This window comes from Drosophila serrata, unplaced genomic scaffold (genome assembly GCF_035046125.1).
Source record: "Drosophila serrata isolate PLE 108 unplaced genomic scaffold, ASM3504612v1 contig_275, whole genome shotgun sequence".
Lineage (NCBI taxonomy): Eukaryota > Metazoa > Arthropoda > Insecta > Diptera > Drosophilidae > Drosophila > Drosophila serrata.
This window is the reverse complement of record NW_028257173.1, coordinates 1,596,561-1,617,205: the sequence shown is the minus strand read 5'-3', so window position 1 is coordinate 1,617,205 and position 20,645 is coordinate 1,596,561. Positions and strand designations below refer to the sequence as shown.

Sequence of the window (20,645 nt, the reverse complement as noted above, 5' to 3'; positions counted from 1 at the left end):
ACGGTTGCTTCCTGACACCGCAAATATTTGGATTCAATTTGAATTTCGATATATTTGCGTGTGGATTTGGGAAACCAGGATCAAACAGTCGTAAAATGTTAATGACTGGCGCAGTTAGCGCGAAAGCGAAGTAAATGGAAAAGGTAAGATGGAGGACACTTATAAGATTTTCATTTCCTTTTTTTTTTGCACTGAAAGAAAATGATCTCTACCTTGCTTGATAAGATATTTTCTGTATAAAAATATTAAAACATTAAAAGATTATTATCCGAGAGGCTCTAAAATTATATTTATAGTATCTACAGGAAAGTAAAAATATTTCTTCTAATAATAATTACAATAAAATATATACATTTTGAGTGATCAGAATACAATGAAAACATAATGACAATGCATTTTCTGTAAATTTCCAAGGTACAATTTAATTTTTCCATTTACAGTTCAATATTTCCACCATTTTCTTTTTACTTTGCCTCTGGTAATAAATCCCTGGAAAAAAATGTATGTCCTTTTCAATTTTTCCACAGTGTGGCCTGGGGCAAAGTCAAAGCCAAAGGCAAAGCTTTCATTTCATGTTGCAACAACGCTCGAAGATAAGCAAGCGGAATGGTAAAAATGGGTGTGAGCCCAGGGGCAGGCTGGCTGGGGGAAAATAGGACTTTCCACAGGATTTCCACTGGAGCAGGCACAGGCAGTGGCAGAGGCACAGGCACCGGCACAGGCAGAGCTTGGCGCTTGCCCGGCTTCATGCTACGTTGGCTTTTATCCAATTTACCTGATAACCGCAAATGAGCGTTAATGGGCAAATAAATAGAAAAGTGCCAACTACGCCACTGCGACGCGTTAACTGAATGAAGCGGAGGGCATAGAGACGCAGCCACATCCACGGACTGGGAACTGGTTGGGAGTGGCAGGTGGAATCCCCAACTTGGGATACCATAACCATTTGTGCGGCTTGATGCCCTGTCGCGTTTACTTTAGTGCACATACTAAACAAATTTAATGTGCTCGCCGTTTTAGGGGTTTTGCTTTTTGGGGTTAACTCATTCGCCAGCAAAACATTTAATTTCGTTGGAAAGAGGGCAACGTTGTGGCGGAGGGGGCCAAGTGCGAAAAATCTTTGATGCAGAAATTTTAAATCCATCAAACGGATTTTATAGGTTGCCTCCACCACTGTCGAGGTTTAGTGTGAATAATCAACAATTTTGAGTGGTTATTATGGAAGGGTAAAAGAGTTTTGCTTTGGCAGGGCTTTGTCCTTAATTAAGGATAATGATTTCAGTTAAGTATTTAGTATCCTATTAAGTAAACCTATTTGTTGTATTTGTATAAACTTTCAGTCAGAAACTTAAAACGCATTGAAGGACTTATTTCCGACCCTATAAAGCATATATATTCTTGATCAGCATCAGCCGAATCGATCTAACTATGCCCGGATAAAATTTAATTTTTTCAAAATTTAAAAAATTTTATAAGCGATTACATTGGTAAAATTGTAAAAACTTGGGGGAAAAAATTTATTTTTTTTACATTTTGAATTGAGTATGCCGATTTATTAACCCAATAAAAACTAACACAGAACTGTTTTCCGAACTGAAATTACTGCTTTTTTGGCTGAGTTATGATCAAATACTATTTACACCAGTGCGTATACGTAATATCTTATTTTTTAACTGCTATAAATTATTTGATTAAATTTCTCATTTGAGCTTAAAATATTGCATGAAGCGATTGGAAAACTTCGAGTTTTGTTTTATAGCTCAAGGCCTTGTTTAAATTTTTCCATAAGTGTAGGGTATTCTTTATTTTATGATAGAAAGTGAAACCAGCTCTCTATACCCTTGAAAAAGTTGCATAATTTTAGTTAGAAGCTTGTAACATGCTGAAGGAGCTATTTCCGACCCTATAAAGCATATATATTCCTGATCAGCATCAACAGCTGAGCCGTTCTAGCTTAGTCCAAAGGAAAAAAAATTGAAAAAAATTTTTCAAAATTTTCGAAAATTTTTACAAAAAAAATGTAAATTTTTAAAATTTGTAAGCTCAATATGCAGATTTTTTAACAGAACAAAAACAAGCATAGAAAATCTATCCGATCTGAAATCAGTGATTTTTTGGCCAAGTTATAACATTAGATTTGGATTAGAAATTATCATATAAACTAAGTTCCTTAAGTTCCCATAATCCTGGTAAAATATGGAGGCCAAAATGGGAAACATTTTCAAAAGATATATTATATTTATTCGCCAATAAAAATGCTCATTAATAAAATATAAAATATGTAAAAAATTCAACAATAATATTATCAAATTTTCTACATTTCCCGAACTTTGTGACTTTAAAATCCTCTTAATGAGCAAAGAACCCAGAAATGCCTTGCTCTTAGGCTTCACCCATTGAATTGCAACTTTGGGGATGTTTGATGGAAACTTTAGTAGGCTAATTTCTTCCGGCCGTAAATGGTGTGTCCCGTGGTAAAAGGCTTGCCTCTGGTCGTTGTGTGAGTGGCTCGAAATCTATGGCATTTCCAATCAGCTCTGGTGCCCAGCACACACAACACCCCCCGAAACACGTTTGACAAATCTGCACACTCTGGTGGCAAACAATGTGCCAAATTTGAAGCGGGAGTGAGAGAGGTTGTACTGTATATGGGATGATGGTGTGGATAAGCAGGGAAAGCTGGGGGAAGCTTCCACAGGGGGAAGAGGTGGGGGAAGGGGACAGGTCACGGTACTCGAGCCTTGCCAACATTGCGTCAACCTAACATTAATTTGTGCACGTTCCATTTGCCAGCGGGTCGTCTTTCGAATCTGGTCTGGCCTTCTCTTTGGTTCGTTGGATGCTGCCGGCATTGCAACACTTTGGCCACAAATACAACAACAAACACACCTACATGGACACCCACACAACGTTGCAAACAGATCCTCACACACATACACACAATACACAGAGAGAAAAGCGCACATCGATCGAAAGTATAGAGAAGAATTTATAAGTTGTATAGGAGAATTTTCTTTAACATTTCTTGGAAAGTGTTTTTCTTGGTAATTAATTTTAATTTGAATTTAATTACTTTTGAGCCAAAGAGTTAATTATTTTCTCCCTGTGCATTCCCACAGAGGAGGGGTAAAATGCAGGCCAGCAAACGGCTAATGGAATTAGCAACAATTTAACCATTAAACACATCATGTGCATTGGCATGTTGCACATTCAGTTGGTAGATTACTCGTTTCTTCTCCCCACGTGTCCCCTGGCCCCTTGGGGCATTGTTGAAAGTCCTGGGGCTTTCAGATTGAGACTGGGGATAAATGGGGTCCGGTTCCGGGTTTGGGTTCCGGGTTCAGGCTGGTTAGCTCTGTTACAGAAGTACTTGGGATGTGCCTTACGCGGTTTATTGGCATTAAATCGCAGCGCTCTGTTGCCATTTTGGCTTTGCCCTGCTTAATAGACTTCGGTTTGCTCTCACAGCATCTCCATCGGTTTGCCTTACCCTGATTTATCCTGACAAACGTGAACGCTAATTAAATGGAAATTCGGCCAAGTTCTGGGCCATCAAAGAGTAGCTTTACTAGTCAGCTTTTGCTGTTTCCTGTTTTGCTGCGAAATTGTGGATAAAGAACAGCTCAGGTTAAGTATCTTTTGGCTTTATGGCAGGTACTTATTTCTCGGTAAGCCACAGTAAATATTTCTGCTGAGTTGGCACAACTTGCTGGACAAGCGGTGGGCCATAATGTCAATAGTTGATGTTAGAGATGGTATCTACAAAAAGAAAACCTGAAGAAAGCAGAGGAAAATTTGTTCAATTATAGATAGGGGATATAATGTTAGCTGGGTTCGGATGGGAAACATTTTCCAGGCTTTTATTAAATAAAATCAGGTCTAAGAATAGTTCAGTTATCTTAGGTTGTTAGCATGTGTTTATCTTATTTATTTATTAATTGTTTTAGAAAATATCAAAATATTTACAAGGAATATTATAATGTTTTTAAACTAATACTTAACTTATTTATCAACGAACTAGTTCAATTACAGCATCTCTGGTCAATTTGTCCTTATAAATTACACACATGACTTTAGGCATCGATGGTAAATTTTGCCTTCTCCTTGTTTTGTGCCGATTTTATTTGTGTATTTCTGGGGGAGAGCACTGAGGGCGGATCATCCGTTGCCGCCCCTTTGGGCCTGGTCAGGTAATTTGGACAGGAAAAATAGCATCATTAGCCTAACAAATTTGCTGTTTGCCCATAAATCGCCTAAAAGTAAGCAACCAGCCAGCCAGAACAAAACCGTAGCGAATGGCCACGAAGTTAAAGGCTCGCCAGGGCAGGGCACGACTTGCCTTGGCTCTTAATTAAAATTGAAAGTGGCCCAAAGAGTCAAGCGGCTTTGGTTCAGCTGAATTTTCACTTTTCCCGTGGCGACTGTGCTGTGCTGTGCTGTCCAACATTTTCATTAGGAAGGCAAATGAAAATTAAGCGAATTCTAAATGAAAATAGACAGCGACTTTCGGGTCGTACCACCCCGCCTTCCTTCTGCTGTTTTTGATAATTCGTTAGCTTTCTCCCCCTCGACATCATAAATCATTAATATGCAAAAATTACGGATAAAGTGGCGGCACCCCCATTAAGTTCCTATAGTCAGAATATTACGTATACGCCCAGTTGAGCAGTCAGCCAGCCAGACAGGCAGATGACCCTCTGTTCCGCTTTTCCCCATCTGTATCCGGGTGTGTGTGTCCCTGTGTGTGTATGTGTGTGGCAGATAAAAACTTAAAGAATTATAACTTTGGGGCTTTTGGGGGCTCCTAGGAGGCGAGCGCACAATGACCACAAAAGTAAATAACATGCCATCCGCAAGCCAAGAAAGTCCGAAAAAAAAATAGCCATAGAGAGACAGTCGAAAGAGAAGAGAGAAGGAGAACTTTTAAATATAATTTCAGCTTTTGTGCTAGTGCGTCAACATGGAACATGATATGGCAGACCAAAAGAGGAGAAAAAATATAAGAGAAGAGAAGCTCCCTGTGGACGGTCAGCAGTGCTGCCAATTCACTAAGGAAAATTCTTTAAAATCATTAAAATGATATATATAAATTCAATCAAAAATACATTTTTCTATATTTAAAAAAAACATTCCTTAACCTAAAAAATAGTTATAGAATTTAGAATATGATTCCATGAATAAATTAATTTTTAAGGGATATTGTTTTCTATTTTCCTCAAATTGAGGATGTTTTTACATGATTTACTTAATTTAAATCTTGTTTTTTTAATAAAAACCATAAAAATCCCCACGTAAAACCATGGCTAAATAGTTCTTAAAAGTGTGCCAAAAAATCTCGCACACTTGCACATATAATTCCCAACTGGTTCTAACATCTCTGGAATGAAGCCCCGATAACCGGCCAACTCCTCCATATGTTCAAATGTGCAAGTCATCGTTGTTTACTTTAAAACTAACTAGATTTTTTCTGAATACTAGTAAAATTAACATTAAATTTATAAAAGTTTTTCCATATTAAAAATTGTAAGTGAGATTGCAAGGTGTAAAGTATTAAAGTATCTATTTTTGAGACTTGGGATATTATTAAATCATTTAACATATTAACAAATAACGTTAATTATTTTTATAGCCACTGTTATATATGTATGTTCTATAGCTAAATGGCCAACAATGAAAGTGAGAGAAGCTAAGAAAAAAGGCTGAGAATGTCCCTTGCCCTCTACGGCCTTGTCAATATTTGTTTCGCAATCAGCAAATACGTGTGCAGTCAATGGCGTGGGATATATCCTGCTTAGGGAGCATAGATGAAGTTTTGTGGTCCTTGGGAAGTCGTAGATAACGGAAATGCTGTTTGACTTTTAGAGAATCAAGATACCAGATATTGCTTAAATAAAACAAAAAATACATGCCACTGGACAACCTAAGGAACTCAATTAGAGTGGATTATGGGGGGATAGGAATCTTCCAATGTCTTGATTAACTGTTTGCTCTTATAAATTGTAAGGTTAATCATTCTAGACAGGGATGTAAACCTGAATTGGTATTTATATAATAATAAATCCTTGAAGAATTAATATTTAAATCCTTCTCCTTTCTTACCACATATTAAATTGACCAAGGAAATTAAAAATCCTTGATGTCAGTGACATACAACTTTGTGCGTGAGTTGCTGCTTGTCACATGCACATTCTGGTGCTTCCTTAATATCGCTAATAACATTGACAACTGTCAACGGCTTCGCGGAGGAAGCTGTCATACTCACACCCTTAAACGCACACACATACACACACAGTTGGTGAGTTGGTGTGGCAACTGTCAGGATATCCTGACAACAAAAATAACAAATAACAACTCTGGGCCAGAATTAAATTCGTTGTCTGCACTGAAGGCACAAGCCGCTTTACTTCTTAACTTTTTTTGAGCTCCGGTTTTTTCATTTCCAGCTTTTCGCGAAATAAAATCATAAATATGTAGCCGGTGTTACCATATAAAATGTATACAGCAGGGTTATATTCGATTTATATGAATACAAAAGAACTGGCAATTCTTAAAGGTATTCTAAGCCATATAAATAAAAAAAGTTTGTATAAGTAAAAGAATTGAATAAATCTTAATGTCATCTTTAATGTCATTTAAGATTATAAATTTCTGCAGAGGTGGGGTAATAATAATTCATTTTTTAATAGCGGTTTATATCTTATAACTTTAAAGTATTTGTTAAAAAATTGAATAATAGGTTTATATTAGTAGTAAAGTGTATTCACCGGTGTCTTTGAAACTGAACTGAAATACTGCCTTAGTGGCTAGTGGGGTTTAAAAAAAAAATAAAATTCAATAAAATAAGTGCACAATTTATGCATATTAAAATATATATATCTTTCGAACAACTGGACACATATATAGCAAGGCGGTCCTTCACAGCTCTTCCTTGTTTTGCAATTTATTCCCCTGTATAGTATTTTCATTTGCGTCCGCAATTCTTTACCCGCATGTAGAGCTGGCCATGGCCAACATTTCCAACTTTTGTCAGGGCCACGAAACGCCAAGTTGCATGGCAGACATCGCCGTGCCACCGAAATTTAATGCGCCACGGATTCGGAACTCCAACGCCTGGCAGTACTGCCGGAGTCTGGGATCCCGGGTGTACGGAATTCCAGGGTGAAGGTAATAAATTTTCATGCCCACTGTCAGAGCCCAGTTCGGTGTTTACTTTGTATGACGCTCTGGTGGCGGAATCCGGTTGCCAGCCCCCTCACCCAAAAAGGCCACCGGCCACGGAGCTCAGTGTCATATTTCTGGAGGACAGATCTTACGGCAAGTATTTTAACTGCCCAACGGTGTAGTGTATTACTCTATAAAATGGAAAAAACTATGTCCTGGAGAGAGATTTCCTTTGCAATTCCGTAATAGTATTACAATATATATTTTCTTTATATATTAAGAAGACCATTTTGAAGTCATTTTAATACTGTTTTGTTAAGAGAAGTTAAAAAATTGGTATAACAAAAATTAGCCTAATAAAAAGTTACACAAAACTTACAAAAATTCTTAAATTGACTTATTTATTTGCTGCACTTACTTTTCCCTTCTATATATAAAAAATAAAACCACAAGCGTATTTTCTTTTCGCTCTGAGACAAGCGTGTCCCAACTTTACTTTCCATTTTATTTCATACATTCGCAGTTATATGCTCCTGTTATTTTTTTGTACCTTTTTTTAACGAGCATTTTCTGTCCATTTCATTTTTTGCGACTTTTGTAGCATTTTACAGTCATATGAATATTAAATTAAATTTTTTTCATCTCCCATCTCTTCATGCCCATTGAGATTGTGAAAGACGAAGGTGAGATGGTGTGGAGTGTGTGTGTGTGTGTGTGTCGTGAAAATTGGAAAGCACGCATACGTATTACGTATACGCAGCGTCTGCCTTGACTTTGCATGTGCGGAAAAGAGCCACTGTCACATGTGCAATTCATCAGAGGCGGCTATCCGCTTTTAATCAAATGCAGAGCTGACCAGGGAATCGGAGAGGTCGGACTGAAGCTGCCACTGAGAGAGGCTTCCCTTTGACGATGGCTGACGTCTGCAGCCTCAAGATGGCAAATTGTGCCGGTTGCTCTATGTATTACCCGGTGGCCTGCAGGCCAAATGCAAAGCAGTTAGAGCTTCTGCTGCTGCTGCTGGCCTGCTGGCTGCTGACTGTGCCTGATATGGCTCACTTCTGCCATTTATCTTCTTTTACGGCTTGCAAGGGCGTGGCCGTGGACCATTCAATTCCAGAGGTGCAAGGCAGCTGCTGAGCCACGCATGAGGAACGCACTCGGACGGGCACAAATGCATGCAAAGTAGAGCAAGGAATGGGGATTACAGTGGGAGAAATTGGGTGGTTTTTACAGGGTTTTTAAGAAAAGATAAGAGAACACATTTAAAAAAGTATTCATTATACTTATGTGTTACTTGATTCATTTGATTAATTCATAAATTATTTAATCACTTAATTAAAACAAATCTAAAAAGAGTTTTCTTGGTAAACCTAATGATGTTTTTAGATCGTTTTTATACCTTATAGGGTATTAAAATTATAGTCATAGGTAATGCAGTGAAGGAGTCATTTTCGACCATATAAATCATATCTATTCTTGATCAGCATCAACAGGCGAAACTTCCCAGCAATATCTGGACAAAATTTTTTTTTTTTCAAAAATGTCCCATTTTTTGAAAAAAAGGAAAGAGGTAACATTGTTAAAATTTCCAAAAATGCACTTTTTAAATGGAGTATGCAGTTTTATTGGCCTGCTAAAAATTAACATACCAACGCTTTCCGAATTGAAATTGATGCTTTTTTGGCTTAGTTATAAGTTTTTTAAATTTTGATTTGTCGAAAAAATGTCATATAAAAATATAGTTAATACCAATAAAAAATTGTTTTGCAACTTCAGTCAGAAGCTTAAAAGAAAGTGAAGAAGTCATTATCGACCCTATAAATCATATATATTCTTGATCAGCATCGATAGACGATTCATTCTAGCTATTTTCTAAAGAAAAAATAAATTTTTCACAAATTTCCCGTTTTTTGATAAGGTTACATCGTTAAATCTTGAAAAAAAATGGACAAAAAATTTAATTTTTTTTAAATTTAAATTGAGTGTGCAATTTAATTAATTTTGTAAAAACTAATATATGACAGTTTTCCTAATTAAATACATCGATAAATTTAAATTATGCGACTATCATAAGTTAGATAAGTTAAGTTAGTTATGTTAAGTTTCCTTTCTTGTTTTACAATATTTTAATTTAAGCAATTTAAAATCTGTAAGCTTGAAATTTAGCTTTCATAAATCGCAATTTTAAATATATTGAAGTTATATCAACATTATTTCCAGTGCACTTCTAAAAACACCATCAAATACACATACATTTCGGCACATGCCTGTGCATATTTGAGAAATTGTGTTTGAACTTTGGCTTTGGTTTCGACTCACTTCGCCTCCTGGCTTGTGAACTGCAATTGTTGTTGTCCGTGATCCTGCTCCAGAGGAGCTGTCTGCTTGACAAACGCACAGTTCCCAGGATTTACTGACACCCACACCCAATGTGATTGAAAAATTTGCCCAAATTTTTAGCTATGGTACTGCCATTTTGACACTTAATCCTGGACCAAGTCGAGTGAGACGACGCTCTTGGATCCTTAATAAACTTGTCACTTTGACCCCGCCGACTCTGCCAACATTCCATGGGCATGTGAAATTTATGCTCTTTTAAGGAATTCATACAAAACATGACAGCAAATTGCACTTTGGCATAACAGCAAAAATCCATTGGCGTGGCCCTCAATTTTAGCCCTACATGATGCAATCCACAAAAGATTTATAATTCGAATTTTTTTGGTTGTGCCATCTCTCTGCCAGCAGCTCACGTTCGATGACATGTGCCGAAAATTTGAATCTATTTTTTGCCACCCAGGCTTTGAACAATTAAATGGCGAATTCGTGTTATGCAAATGGCCCGGGAACGTGCCTAAAATTGCAATTAGAGCAATTGCAGCACCGAACGGCGCATAAAATATCAATAAACAGTGCTTTGCAAACACAGACAGAAATCCTAACTGGATGACCAGGGATATCTGGCCGGCAGCCAAATGGATATTTGTCGCACACAGAGAGCTGAGAGCATCCGAGGATAATCGAAAGGCGGCAATTAATAGCCACCAGAGTTTGCAGCTCCATCCCATTGCTCCTGGCCCGATTGTGTGTGTGTGTGCTGGCCACTGATAAGGACACCCCGGACACTAATCCCTGGCAACCGTAATGGGTGACGATTGTCCGGTGAGGTGGTCGAATTCAATGCAAATGGTTTAGTTAATAACACATTTGTGTTTGTTCGGTTTTAAATAGGGAATCGAGGGGGAAATAAAACTCGAATTAGGCTAATGAAAATGTTAAAATGTTGTTTAAAATGAAACAAACAGACTTGAAATACAAATATAATATAAGCTAAACTTTAAAATATGTTTCAAGTTTAGTTAATGCTCGAATACATTAGGATTAAAATGTTATTATGATTATATTATCAAATTTAAAATGTCAATATATACTGTTTACTCAATAATATTATAGCTACCAGTAGAAAAATACTTTTTAAAATATTGAAAGCCTAGTTTGTTTGTAAATAATTAGCTGTTAATATAATTCTATAAAATCTGTACATGAAACCTTTGTGTTTTTTTGCTAATCAAATTGAAATCAGAGCTATTTTTTGTTTCTTTTTTCAAATGTTAAAATAGTAATTGTTTTTTTGTTTGTAAATGCATTTAAAGCCTCCATGGCTATGGATAGGTTCGCTGTCATTTATTTATTGTTGGCCATATTTTTTTGCAGCATCAATAAACAGAAATTGATATTATTAATAACATTTGATCGAAACCAATTATGGCAAAAGCCATTGAAATGGCTAATAATAATAATAATAATTCGAAATTGTTTTCTGTTTAAATAAAATTAATTTAATTCGACAAGCAAAGCCGCAAATGCGCAAATTGCAAGGTAATTTTTATGTACTCCTTTATTGTTTTTGTTTTTCACCTGGGATCAATGCAAATACCTGTGGCTATGAGAGCCAGCCAGCTAATACGGCAAATTAATTACAAATGAGCCTTCCGATCCCAACCCATCCGTATTTTTTTTTCCTTATTTGTAGCCGCGGTCTCGGCCTGATTTTTAATTTATGCGCACCTCAGTTGATTTTCACATAAAATCCGATTCGTAGCCTCGCAAATCCGCCGCAACTTAAAAGCTTAAAACGCCACGGCTTCGAATGGCGCTCCTGCTGCCGCCTAGGGTCCTGCCAGCCATCCGCATCCTGTGGTTCAGTGCCAAATCCCCGACCGAGGCTTATAAATTTTAATTAAAATGCTCCGCCAGATAGGGGAGGGCAACGCGCATCATCATCAAGCACCGAGCACTGCGTGTCCTCGCGGCGCTTATTTCCGCTTACATTACAATTACATTCGCCTTTGGGGCCATCTGGCTGCCAAGTCGCATCCGGACCGGCGTTTCCAGGGTCACCAATGGATGGACCACAATCTCCGGGCCAGGTGCTAAGTCCGAGGACGCTGCACAAATCTGCATTTTGATGGTGAATTCATCTCCGAAGAGGTAAGCGTATCATAGTAGAGTTTTAAATATTAGTTCCTAGTGCCAACTTCACTTAATCTTAACATAGCTATAAAATCATATTCTTAAATAATCAAGTCAACTTAATTTTTCCCCTCTTGAAAATTAACATTCTCTTTGAATATTGCTGCCAAAACTGCTTGCACAGATGCTGCCCAGACGCATCTTTTAGGTTTTCCGGCCAAAGCAACATTTGTTTGCAATTCGAAATGAACGTGGATGGTGGGCTTTTCTCGGGTTTTCCGCTGCACTAATGACGCAAATCGGCCTAAATAACGAGTGGCTGGCATTCGGTCAACAAGTGGAATGAGATGGCCCTCGCGGAGCTGGCTGCGTTGCCAACTCAGCAGACTGTTTTATCCTTCGATTCCCACCAGTCAGCCAGCCAGTCAGTCAGGCCCTAATGAGACGCAATGAGGAGGAACCAGGGACTATCAGTGACTTGGTCGTGAAATGGAAATTAGACTGCATCCTCCAGCTGTGGCCATGGGCGTGCCAGCCGGTTTACTCCTTGATTTAATTAAGTTGATGTGAAGCAAACTGTGATTCAGAGAGGCAAGGATATGACTGCAAGAAGGTTAAGAGATTGAAATTGAATTCTCAAGATCTTAATTTGAAGCTAGTAAGTATTGGTAGTAAGGAATGCTTTTATTGTCACATTTAACTTGGTGAACATTTTCACAAGCGATAAAGATGTCTATCAAACTAACTGATAATGCCATGCGCCAGTTTCGCGTTGCAAAGGTTTTCCAGGAGGTTGACGAGCTAACCGTCTCCCTGGACTTTTCCCGCGACGGAAGACGTTTGCTCACCTGTAATCCTTCCAAGATTACCATTTACGACTGTGGCCGCCAAGCGGCTCTCTGTCAGGTGAACCTTCAGCACTACTGGCCGAAGGTTGCCTGCTTCGCCCAGCAGGACACCCGTGTCCTGCACTCTGCCTCAAAGGTAAGAGTTCTCAAAGGGATACAAATAAACGAGGAATTTGACTTGAAGAATTTCCCGGAATTTAACTTCTTTTAAAATAACTTTTTTTCTGTAACAAAGTTCTGGAAATTCTATACATATTTTGAAGGAAGTAAGCCAAGAACAGGTTTCGTGCTTGAGATTTATAACTATTTAAGGTTTTTTTTATTAGTTATTTTATTAATAAGTATAATTATTATATTCAATTTTTCTTATCCCCTTTTACCATCTAGTATGACTGCGCCATCCGATGCCTGGATCTGGAGACCCGCCATTGTGTCCGCCTCTTTAGTGGCCATTCTAGGTTCGCTCATTTACTGCTCTCTCAGCCAGGAAGCCAGAATGTCTTCATTAGCGCCGGACGTGATGATCAGGTCTATGTGTGGGACTTCCGTTCCACCACGTATACCCATCATCTTAAGGATCTTCAAAGACCGCTGTGTGCCTTTGATCCCGCCGGATTGGTGTTCGCCACGAGTACGGGGACGGAGCGAATCGAGATCTATGATGTGCGGATGCTGGGCGTAGAGCCGTGCCAGAAGTTTGACTACCAGTTCAGTGGCGATGCCAAGTGGACACAATTGCAATTCGCTCCGGATGGGAAGAGCCTGCTCCTAAGTACCGATCAATCCTGGTGCTTCAGTGTCAATGCCTTCGATGGGAAGTACCTGCAGTCCTATACGGGTTACGCGAACGATAAGAGGGAGTTACTGGAGGCCACCTACTCACCAGACTCGCAGTTCGTGCTCTCCGGCGCAGATGCGGGTAGGATTCACATCTGGCGAGCGGACAGTGGCAACCCGGTGGCCGTGCTCAAGGGCAACAATGTGGGAGCGGTTCGATGCCTGCGTTTTAATCCCCAGCTAACCATGTTTGTAAGCAGCGATCAGTTAATTGTCTTCTGGATGCCCTCGGCCCAAGGGAATTACGAATGGGTGGATCCGCCCCAGCCGGGGGAAACTCCTATTTGGAAGACCGAAGACTATTCTTACTCCGTAAAAGTGCCTCAACCAAAGAGTATGCCCAAGCCGATGGTGGATGTGAAGCAGTTCCGAAAGGCGCTCTGCTCCAGTGGTTGGATTAAAAAACCCAAGAGACTCCGATCCGAAGAAACCTTGGCTGCTCTCACCAACTTCCAGGATAGTGAGAGTTCGATGGAAGAGGGGGAAATATCAGATTAAGAAACCGCAAAAAGCCCGGTGAGGTGGCCAACTCCCTTTATGCCAGCGGGGGAAACGACTTCCGACCAATCGTCCTTATGCTTTTCAGACACAAATTGTTAAGTTCTGCCAGCAAATTGCACAGCTGGCTACCCACCGACTTGCAAAAGTTTGCCCTTTGGCCAAGTTCTCTCCTCTCTGTATGTTATGTGCGCTTGAAGCACTGACAAGCGTTTCATTTATAGTAGTTTCTGTGGCCATAGAAAGAATTCCCTCTCTTTTAATATTAATGAAATCTTTTGCCGAAAAGCACCCAAAATAGAGCACACAAATTGCCGTTGAACTTTCTGAAGTTGTAACTCTAATTGAATATGTGAATGGGTGCTCGCTCAGTGGCTGCCCCCCAGGAAAACTTTCCATGGGCTTGAAGTTTTGAATGCCTCGTCAAAACCAGAGGCAACTGCAACTGTTAAGAATCTCAAATGTCCTTTGTGGTTGACAAAAGCTAAAAGTCTAGCTATAAAAAAATATTGAAGAGTAGCCTATTATTTTTCTCTTAATTTGAGTAAATATTAATTATAAAATGAAAAGTATTTAACGAGTTCTCAACAGGTAATCTCCGTGGGTTTCATGGCGTCTTAAAGTACACTTTAAATGCCAAAGTCTTCAATGTTTGATCAAAGTTTGCGCCTGTAAGTGTGCAACTGCCAGACACTCGAAAAGTCAACAAACTAACTAAATACACTCCTGCTGAAGTAGTTTCGGGTGTTGCTGGGGGGAGGAAAACAAGAACAATAACACTGCCACTGCCGAGAACTTCTCAGTATGCTAATTAAGTACAAAAGTTGAAAACTGAAACTAGGCAAACATAAATTAACGCATGCGACAAATGTGCAGGACGAAGGATTAACTTGGGGGGCGTATGAAGCAACGAGAGAAAGAAAGAGAGAGAGAGACAGAGGCAGAGAACAGCAGAGAGCACAAAGCGTGCGCCGGAAACGGAAGTCGGCGTGTCGCCATTTTGATTTGCATGGACATCACCATTAGCGCGGCAAAAAGAGCTCCTAACGAGCATCCTTTGGAGCGCATAAATGGCCTTCTCATCTCGCCAAAGCGGCGAAAGGAGAAATTAATTAAAAAGGTGGGCACGAAATCTAAAAAAAAAGAAACGAGCATGGCGCGTGACTGAATTGTAAAACAAATCCCAGTCTACATAGGTCCTTTTCTCAACTCCTCCTCAGATTGCCTTTTTCCATTTCCATTTCCATTTCCACGCACCACAAATTCCTTTTCCCATGCGCCAAACGTCCTGACCAATGACGCAGGAATATTTAATGCGTTTGGTAATAAAAGCGGATTTCGCTGGCCCCCAAAACACTAATCTTATTTTGGGGCAATCAAATTTTGTCGGAGGTTCTATTTCGGTCTTTTATGAACTACAAAGCCTGAAGGAAACTTTGGCTGTTTTGCAGCTCAAGTCGGAATTATTGAGGAATTTTATGTACTCCAGAGGCAATCGGTTGCATGCATCGGCCGGCAGAAAGCAACAACAAGAGTGACTTGTTCACAAACTTACTCAAAAGACTAGAGATGGGAGTTTTTGATAATATATTAAATATTTCAATATATAATAATATTATTTATAATACATAAATTATTTATTTAAAATATTTTAGAACCAATATTGCATGTAGTGAGATTCAATAACTATCGTTTGTCAGCTCTGCTAAAGCCCCATGATTTAAGACCGATTTCTTGTTATTATAAAGAATCAATTTGACCTCAATACCTCGCTTTCGTTGAATGGGTGACTACAAGTTGGGACTTGGGGCAAACTTTTAAATTACTCAACGGGCACTTTCAATAATGGCGGACCTGATTCCACGGGCAAGCCCCTTGACAAGGTCCTAACATGCCCAGTCAGAGGAAAAACTTTGGCCAACAACTGCCGCACAAAATTTACTCCTTCAATTCGCTCGACATTGACTTCCCCGCCTTTGCCTTGGCCATTTCCCTATTTTCCCGTCCGCGCTTTCCACGAAAGTTGTGTTAAAGTTTTCTTTTTTTTTCACGAAGGACGCGAGGCAGGATGTCTATTTCCGCCGCTGGCGTAAAAATAACAATCGACTTGCAGTTTGAATACGTCAGAGCGAACGAGCGCTTTTCCCTCCTCGCTTCTCCGAGATTTTTCCTTTCCTGCTTTTCTCTTTTTCCTTCCTTTTCTTGTTGTTTTTGTTATTTCTATAAGACGGGAGGATTAAGTGGATTTTTAAGTGGCAGCAGCAAAAGTGGCCACGGGCTACGGATTAGGCCGCCTGTCCCAGGCGACACAATTACATGCACGTTGTGTTCCCCCTGGAAACCGTTTGACTCTTGTCAGGAGTGGACTTAACCATTGGCATGAACAGCACGTGCTAATGGAGCTTCCTTTTGTGGCGGTTTCCAGGAAGCCCTATGCTATGGCATCACAGGATATCGGGGGAATTTCGGTCTCCCCAAAAAACGCTGGACATTAATAATGATCTGAGCAGATGTTTGCTTAGTGCCTAAAAGGCAATTGAGGAAACTTATCGATGTAAAAGTCAAATGAGATTAATCATTGTTAACTTCATTCATGAATCATCCATGAATGTATATTAGTTTAGAATTTACAATGCTCAGATGGAAAAGCTTCGGGGTCCATATCATGTCCATACTCAGCTCCTGAGCTCCTGTTGTGTGTGTGTATTTTCCTTGCCAGTTACTCCGTTTGTCTTGCCAATCAATCCCCAAATATATTTACATAAACTGTGAACATTCAGAGACCCATTTGAATGCTTTGGGCGATTGGAAAAGAGAGAGAACTCAAAACCAAATTCAGAGTCTGGCCAATACGCATCATTGGTTGATCCTTTCTGAAACTATAATACTGCCCCAGAACGCACTGAGATTGTGACATGTAAGTGACGACTCGGCAACAGTTTTTCTGATGGCTGTGGGTTCAATTTGCCTTGTGATTGCCTCAAATTAACCGACCATTTTGCTTTACCCTTCTCGCTAAGAGAGTGTGTGGGTGTCTGCGGGGACAATTGCGACGATTTGGCAATTGTCCTTTCTGGCCAGGAAGGACGCTCTCCTTGTGTATGTGTGTGGGCCTCTATTGCTGTCAGGCAGTTGTCAGTCACTCAATCGGGCATTCAATCAAGCAATTTTCATACAAACTCTGGGCAAAGTTACGAACCCGAGAACCCGAAACTTTGATTTGCAATTTTGACACGCCGCTTAAATTGGAATTTTTGCTTTCAGCTTTGTACATTTTGCCATCACCAATCCTGCGAAATGCAGGACAGTCGGAGATGTTTGTCAAATGGAACTGGTTTCAGGGTGGGTTAACTGAAGGTGAAAATAGAGCTTTTTTAAAAATATATATTTAAAAAATAATAGGAGTACTTTAAAAAGGCAGCATCAGTATATGTACATCTTGGTATTTTTCCGAACAAAAGAATATAATAAAATTATGAATAGGAGTGCTTTTTATTCATAAATATTTTATTTGAACTAATAGATATATTTATTTATAATTTTATTGTTTAATTCCATTTTAAATTTCATTTTTATGGTTTAAAAAGGAACCAGCTCTTGTTTGAAGTATCCTTGCAAAATGCTAACAAGTTCATGAGCGAACATGAGCAACTCCAATGCCAAAAGGCACAACTGTGCGCTGTTGATTCGCTTTTAAGTGACGCTTTTGGCCTTTAACAGCCAAAACTCGCGGCTACCAAAGGTTTGTTTTTTTGTGCGTTCACTGCTGCATGATGATGGTCCAAAAAAAGGAAAGGAATTGTAGGGGTTGAGGTCCCTTTTACAGCTCAAAGGATTTAGCAGAGCTGGAGTATACACAATAAAATAATAATATTTCCCATTGCATATAGTAGAAGAAATATTTGGAAATATAATGAGATTCCTTTATATTAAATAAGATATAGGAGTTTTTTTTAAATATTTAAAAAGGAAACAGTTTAGAATGAAACCGAACAAACTCCCATTTTTCGAAATTTAGAAAATATATTTATTTTTTAACTCATCGAGTTTACAAGCACTAAAACGTACCCCTTATTTTTTTAAGTGTTCGCTGCTAGCTCGAAGCGTTAGAGAGACACAGCGAACATCGGTATCGCCTGCATCGCCGTTGCAATCAGCTTAACAGTAACTAGAAAATAAATTGCATTCGATTTTGCCGTTACTCTTGGTACTGCCCTGTGTTTTCCTCCGCTTTCCACTTTCCACTCTCCAGTTTTTGTGTTTGAGCCTTATCCGCCGGTTTTGGCCGGACTGGGCCGTGGCCGAATGCGTGATTGGCCAGCGTGGAAAACAGAGGCAAACAAAGCCCGCCGGAGAGACGAGCCAGCAAAACTGCCAGCTAAGTGAAAAATGCGCTTTGGGTAACAAAACACAACAACAGAAAAATAAAAGAAAAAAAATGAAATAAAGAAAGAATTGCGGAAAAGCGGAGGGATTTCTGCTTTTGTTTTCTTTTCGCAGGCTTTTAATGCGATTTTTTCTCTCAAGGGGGTGGGACTGTGGGGTGATGTTGCAGTGATTTTTCCCGGCTTCGGTGGCTAACAAATGTTGCCGCATTAAATAATGCCAGAAAGTATTTTTTAATTGAATTCTTTTTTCGCTTCTTGCTGCTTTTAGTTTATTTATCAGACGGAAAAGTTATTTATATTGACGATGTTTGGGACATTACATGGCTGGCCACCATAATTTGTATCATTAATTATTAATGCTGCATTGGTAGATACTAGTAATTAATTTGGAAAATAATTTAAAAGTATTAATAAAGTGTTCAAAAATTAAAGTAAGTTCGAAACGGAGGTAACTTTGATTTTCTGAACCAATTAAGAGCTTCTGAAAGTCCCCACTCGCCACATCTGACACTTAAGCCTGGTTGTTTATTTTATTTGACGCCTTTTGCCACCAAATATTATGGCCCACTGGGGAGCATTTGTCGGGCGCTTTGGATTTAAATTACTTTGCCATTTGTTTTTACCACAGCGGTCAGAGTTCGCGCCTGCCATTAAAATCAGACAGTGCGAGTGTTACAGTGAATAAATCAAATTTTATTACCTAAGCGACAATTATTTTGACCGCAAAAATCAAAACACGCCGCAAAATGCCAACGAAGGGCAGCAGGCAGCAGAAGGTGCATAGGATTTGTTTTGTATTGTTTTGTGTAGAAATAAATCCAAAGTTCCATGTGACACCCGGCTAGAACAGTATGATTTATTTTTGAACCAGATATGTACTTTTGCCCCGCGGCAATTTGGTTTCTGACAGTGACAACGCTGCGTATGTTATTTTAATTAATATAATGGCTTGTCAATTACGAGACTGACTGACATGTGTCAGTTTTTGGTGGCAGAGAAATTCATCTGATACACTCTAATTAATTAGGCACCGAAAATGTCATTAATATTGGTTAGATAAAAAGAAGAGGAACCTAAGATAATATAATTAATTAAGAGGAATTTGTCTTTGTTTTTTCTACCCAATACTTGCAGAGGAGATTTAAAATATTTTAATTACAGCCTGGGCAAAACTAATTAAAGCGATCCATGAACTCCAATCACGAGGGAGGAAGTGCGAAGGCGTGACAGGACGCACACGCAGCAAGTTTTTAAGCCTTATTTGTTGTTAACTTTAATGCTCGCAGCCCGGCTGGCTGGTGTACTGAAATAATATCAGTGTGTGGGCGTGGTTATGGGGCGGACCTGGGTATGAGTGTGGGTGATGTGTACACAGCAAGAAAATCTAGATATTATGAAGTATTAGAGCAAAGTTTAAGTAGAAGCATTACAATAAGTATTTATAGTTGGAAGTTTAGTTAGGGGTTACCTTTAAGAAACTCTTAAGAAATGAGAGATATATCTATAAATATTTTTGTTTTTTTTTTCCTGTGTCCTCAATATTCTAAATTTATTCTCTGTGTACGCCTGTTTGTAGTTTGTTGTTTGTTGTGCGCAGCAAATGAAGTGCGCTTGGCCTGCTCGGCTCACAAAAGGCAAAGGCAGCATAATTGCCGGCCGCTTGGCGGTTAGGGGGCGTGGATTATATATGGCTAGGAATAGAAAGAAAAAGGGTTTTCCAGGGCGTTCAGTGTGGGTGTGGCGCTCTGACACAAGAAGTATAAAGTATAAAAAACTTGGCCAGATCCGCCCCACATGCGATATTCAATTAGACCTGCCACAGAGAGATTTGCCTAATGAAGATATTAATGCGCGGGACTTATACTTATAGTACCAGCAACTTGAAAAATCACCAATAATTTTATATTTATGAAAATTTAAGAGCTTATTCGATGGTATTTATTATACCCTTGCAGGGTATTATAATTTCAGTCAGAAGTTTGCAACGCAGTGAAGGAGGCACCTCCGACTATATAAAGTATATATATTCTTGATCAGGATCAACAGCCGAGTCGATCTAGCCATGTCCGTCTGTCCGTCTGTCCGTCTGTCCGTTTCTACGCAAACTAGTCTCTCAGTTTTGAAGCTATCTGAATGAAACTTTGCAGTTAGTCTTCTATATACTCGCACTCGTATATATGTCGGAACGGGCCGGATCGGACGACTATATCATATAGCTGTCATAGGAATGATCGGAAAAGTTTTACAAAAAAAATTATAAAATTTTTAGTTTTCAACAGAATTTGATCAAATTTGAGATATAGCCATTTCATATTATTCTACAATTTTGTGTAAAATTTTATGAAAATCGGACTAATATATCATATAGCTCCCATAGGAACGATCGAGAAATTTGAGAGGAATGAGAATGGCGGTGGCTGTTGTCGGAAGACTGACA

General features: G+C 39.1%; 1 protein-coding gene across 1 annotated transcript; it reads left to right on the top strand.

Annotated features, from left to right (window-relative positions):
* Nucleotides 1–12,324: 12,324 nt before the first annotated feature.
* On the top strand, nt 12,325–13,918 carry LOC110184923 (WD repeat-containing protein 82). Its single transcript, XM_020953569.2, has 2 exons — nt 12,325–12,621; nt 12,873–13,918. Exons 1-2 carry the CDS (start codon nt 12,367–12,369, stop codon nt 13,818–13,820), a joined length of 1,203 nt encoding a protein of 400 aa, XP_020809228.2. The 5' UTR covers nt 12,325–12,366; the 3' UTR covers nt 13,821–13,918.
* Nucleotides 13,919–20,645: the final 6,727 nt, after the last annotated feature.

What these genes read in the sequence shown, in the direction of transcription:
- LOC110184923 (XM_020953569.2), top strand. Translation starts at nt 12,367, where the DNA reads ATGTCTATCAAACTAACTGATAATGCCATGCGCCAGTTTCGCGTTGCA. An exon ending in TCCTGCACTCTGCCTCAAAG is followed by an intron (nt 12,622 to 12,872) that starts GTAAGAGTTCTC and finishes TTTACCATCTAG; the next exon opens with TATGACTGCGCCATCCGATG.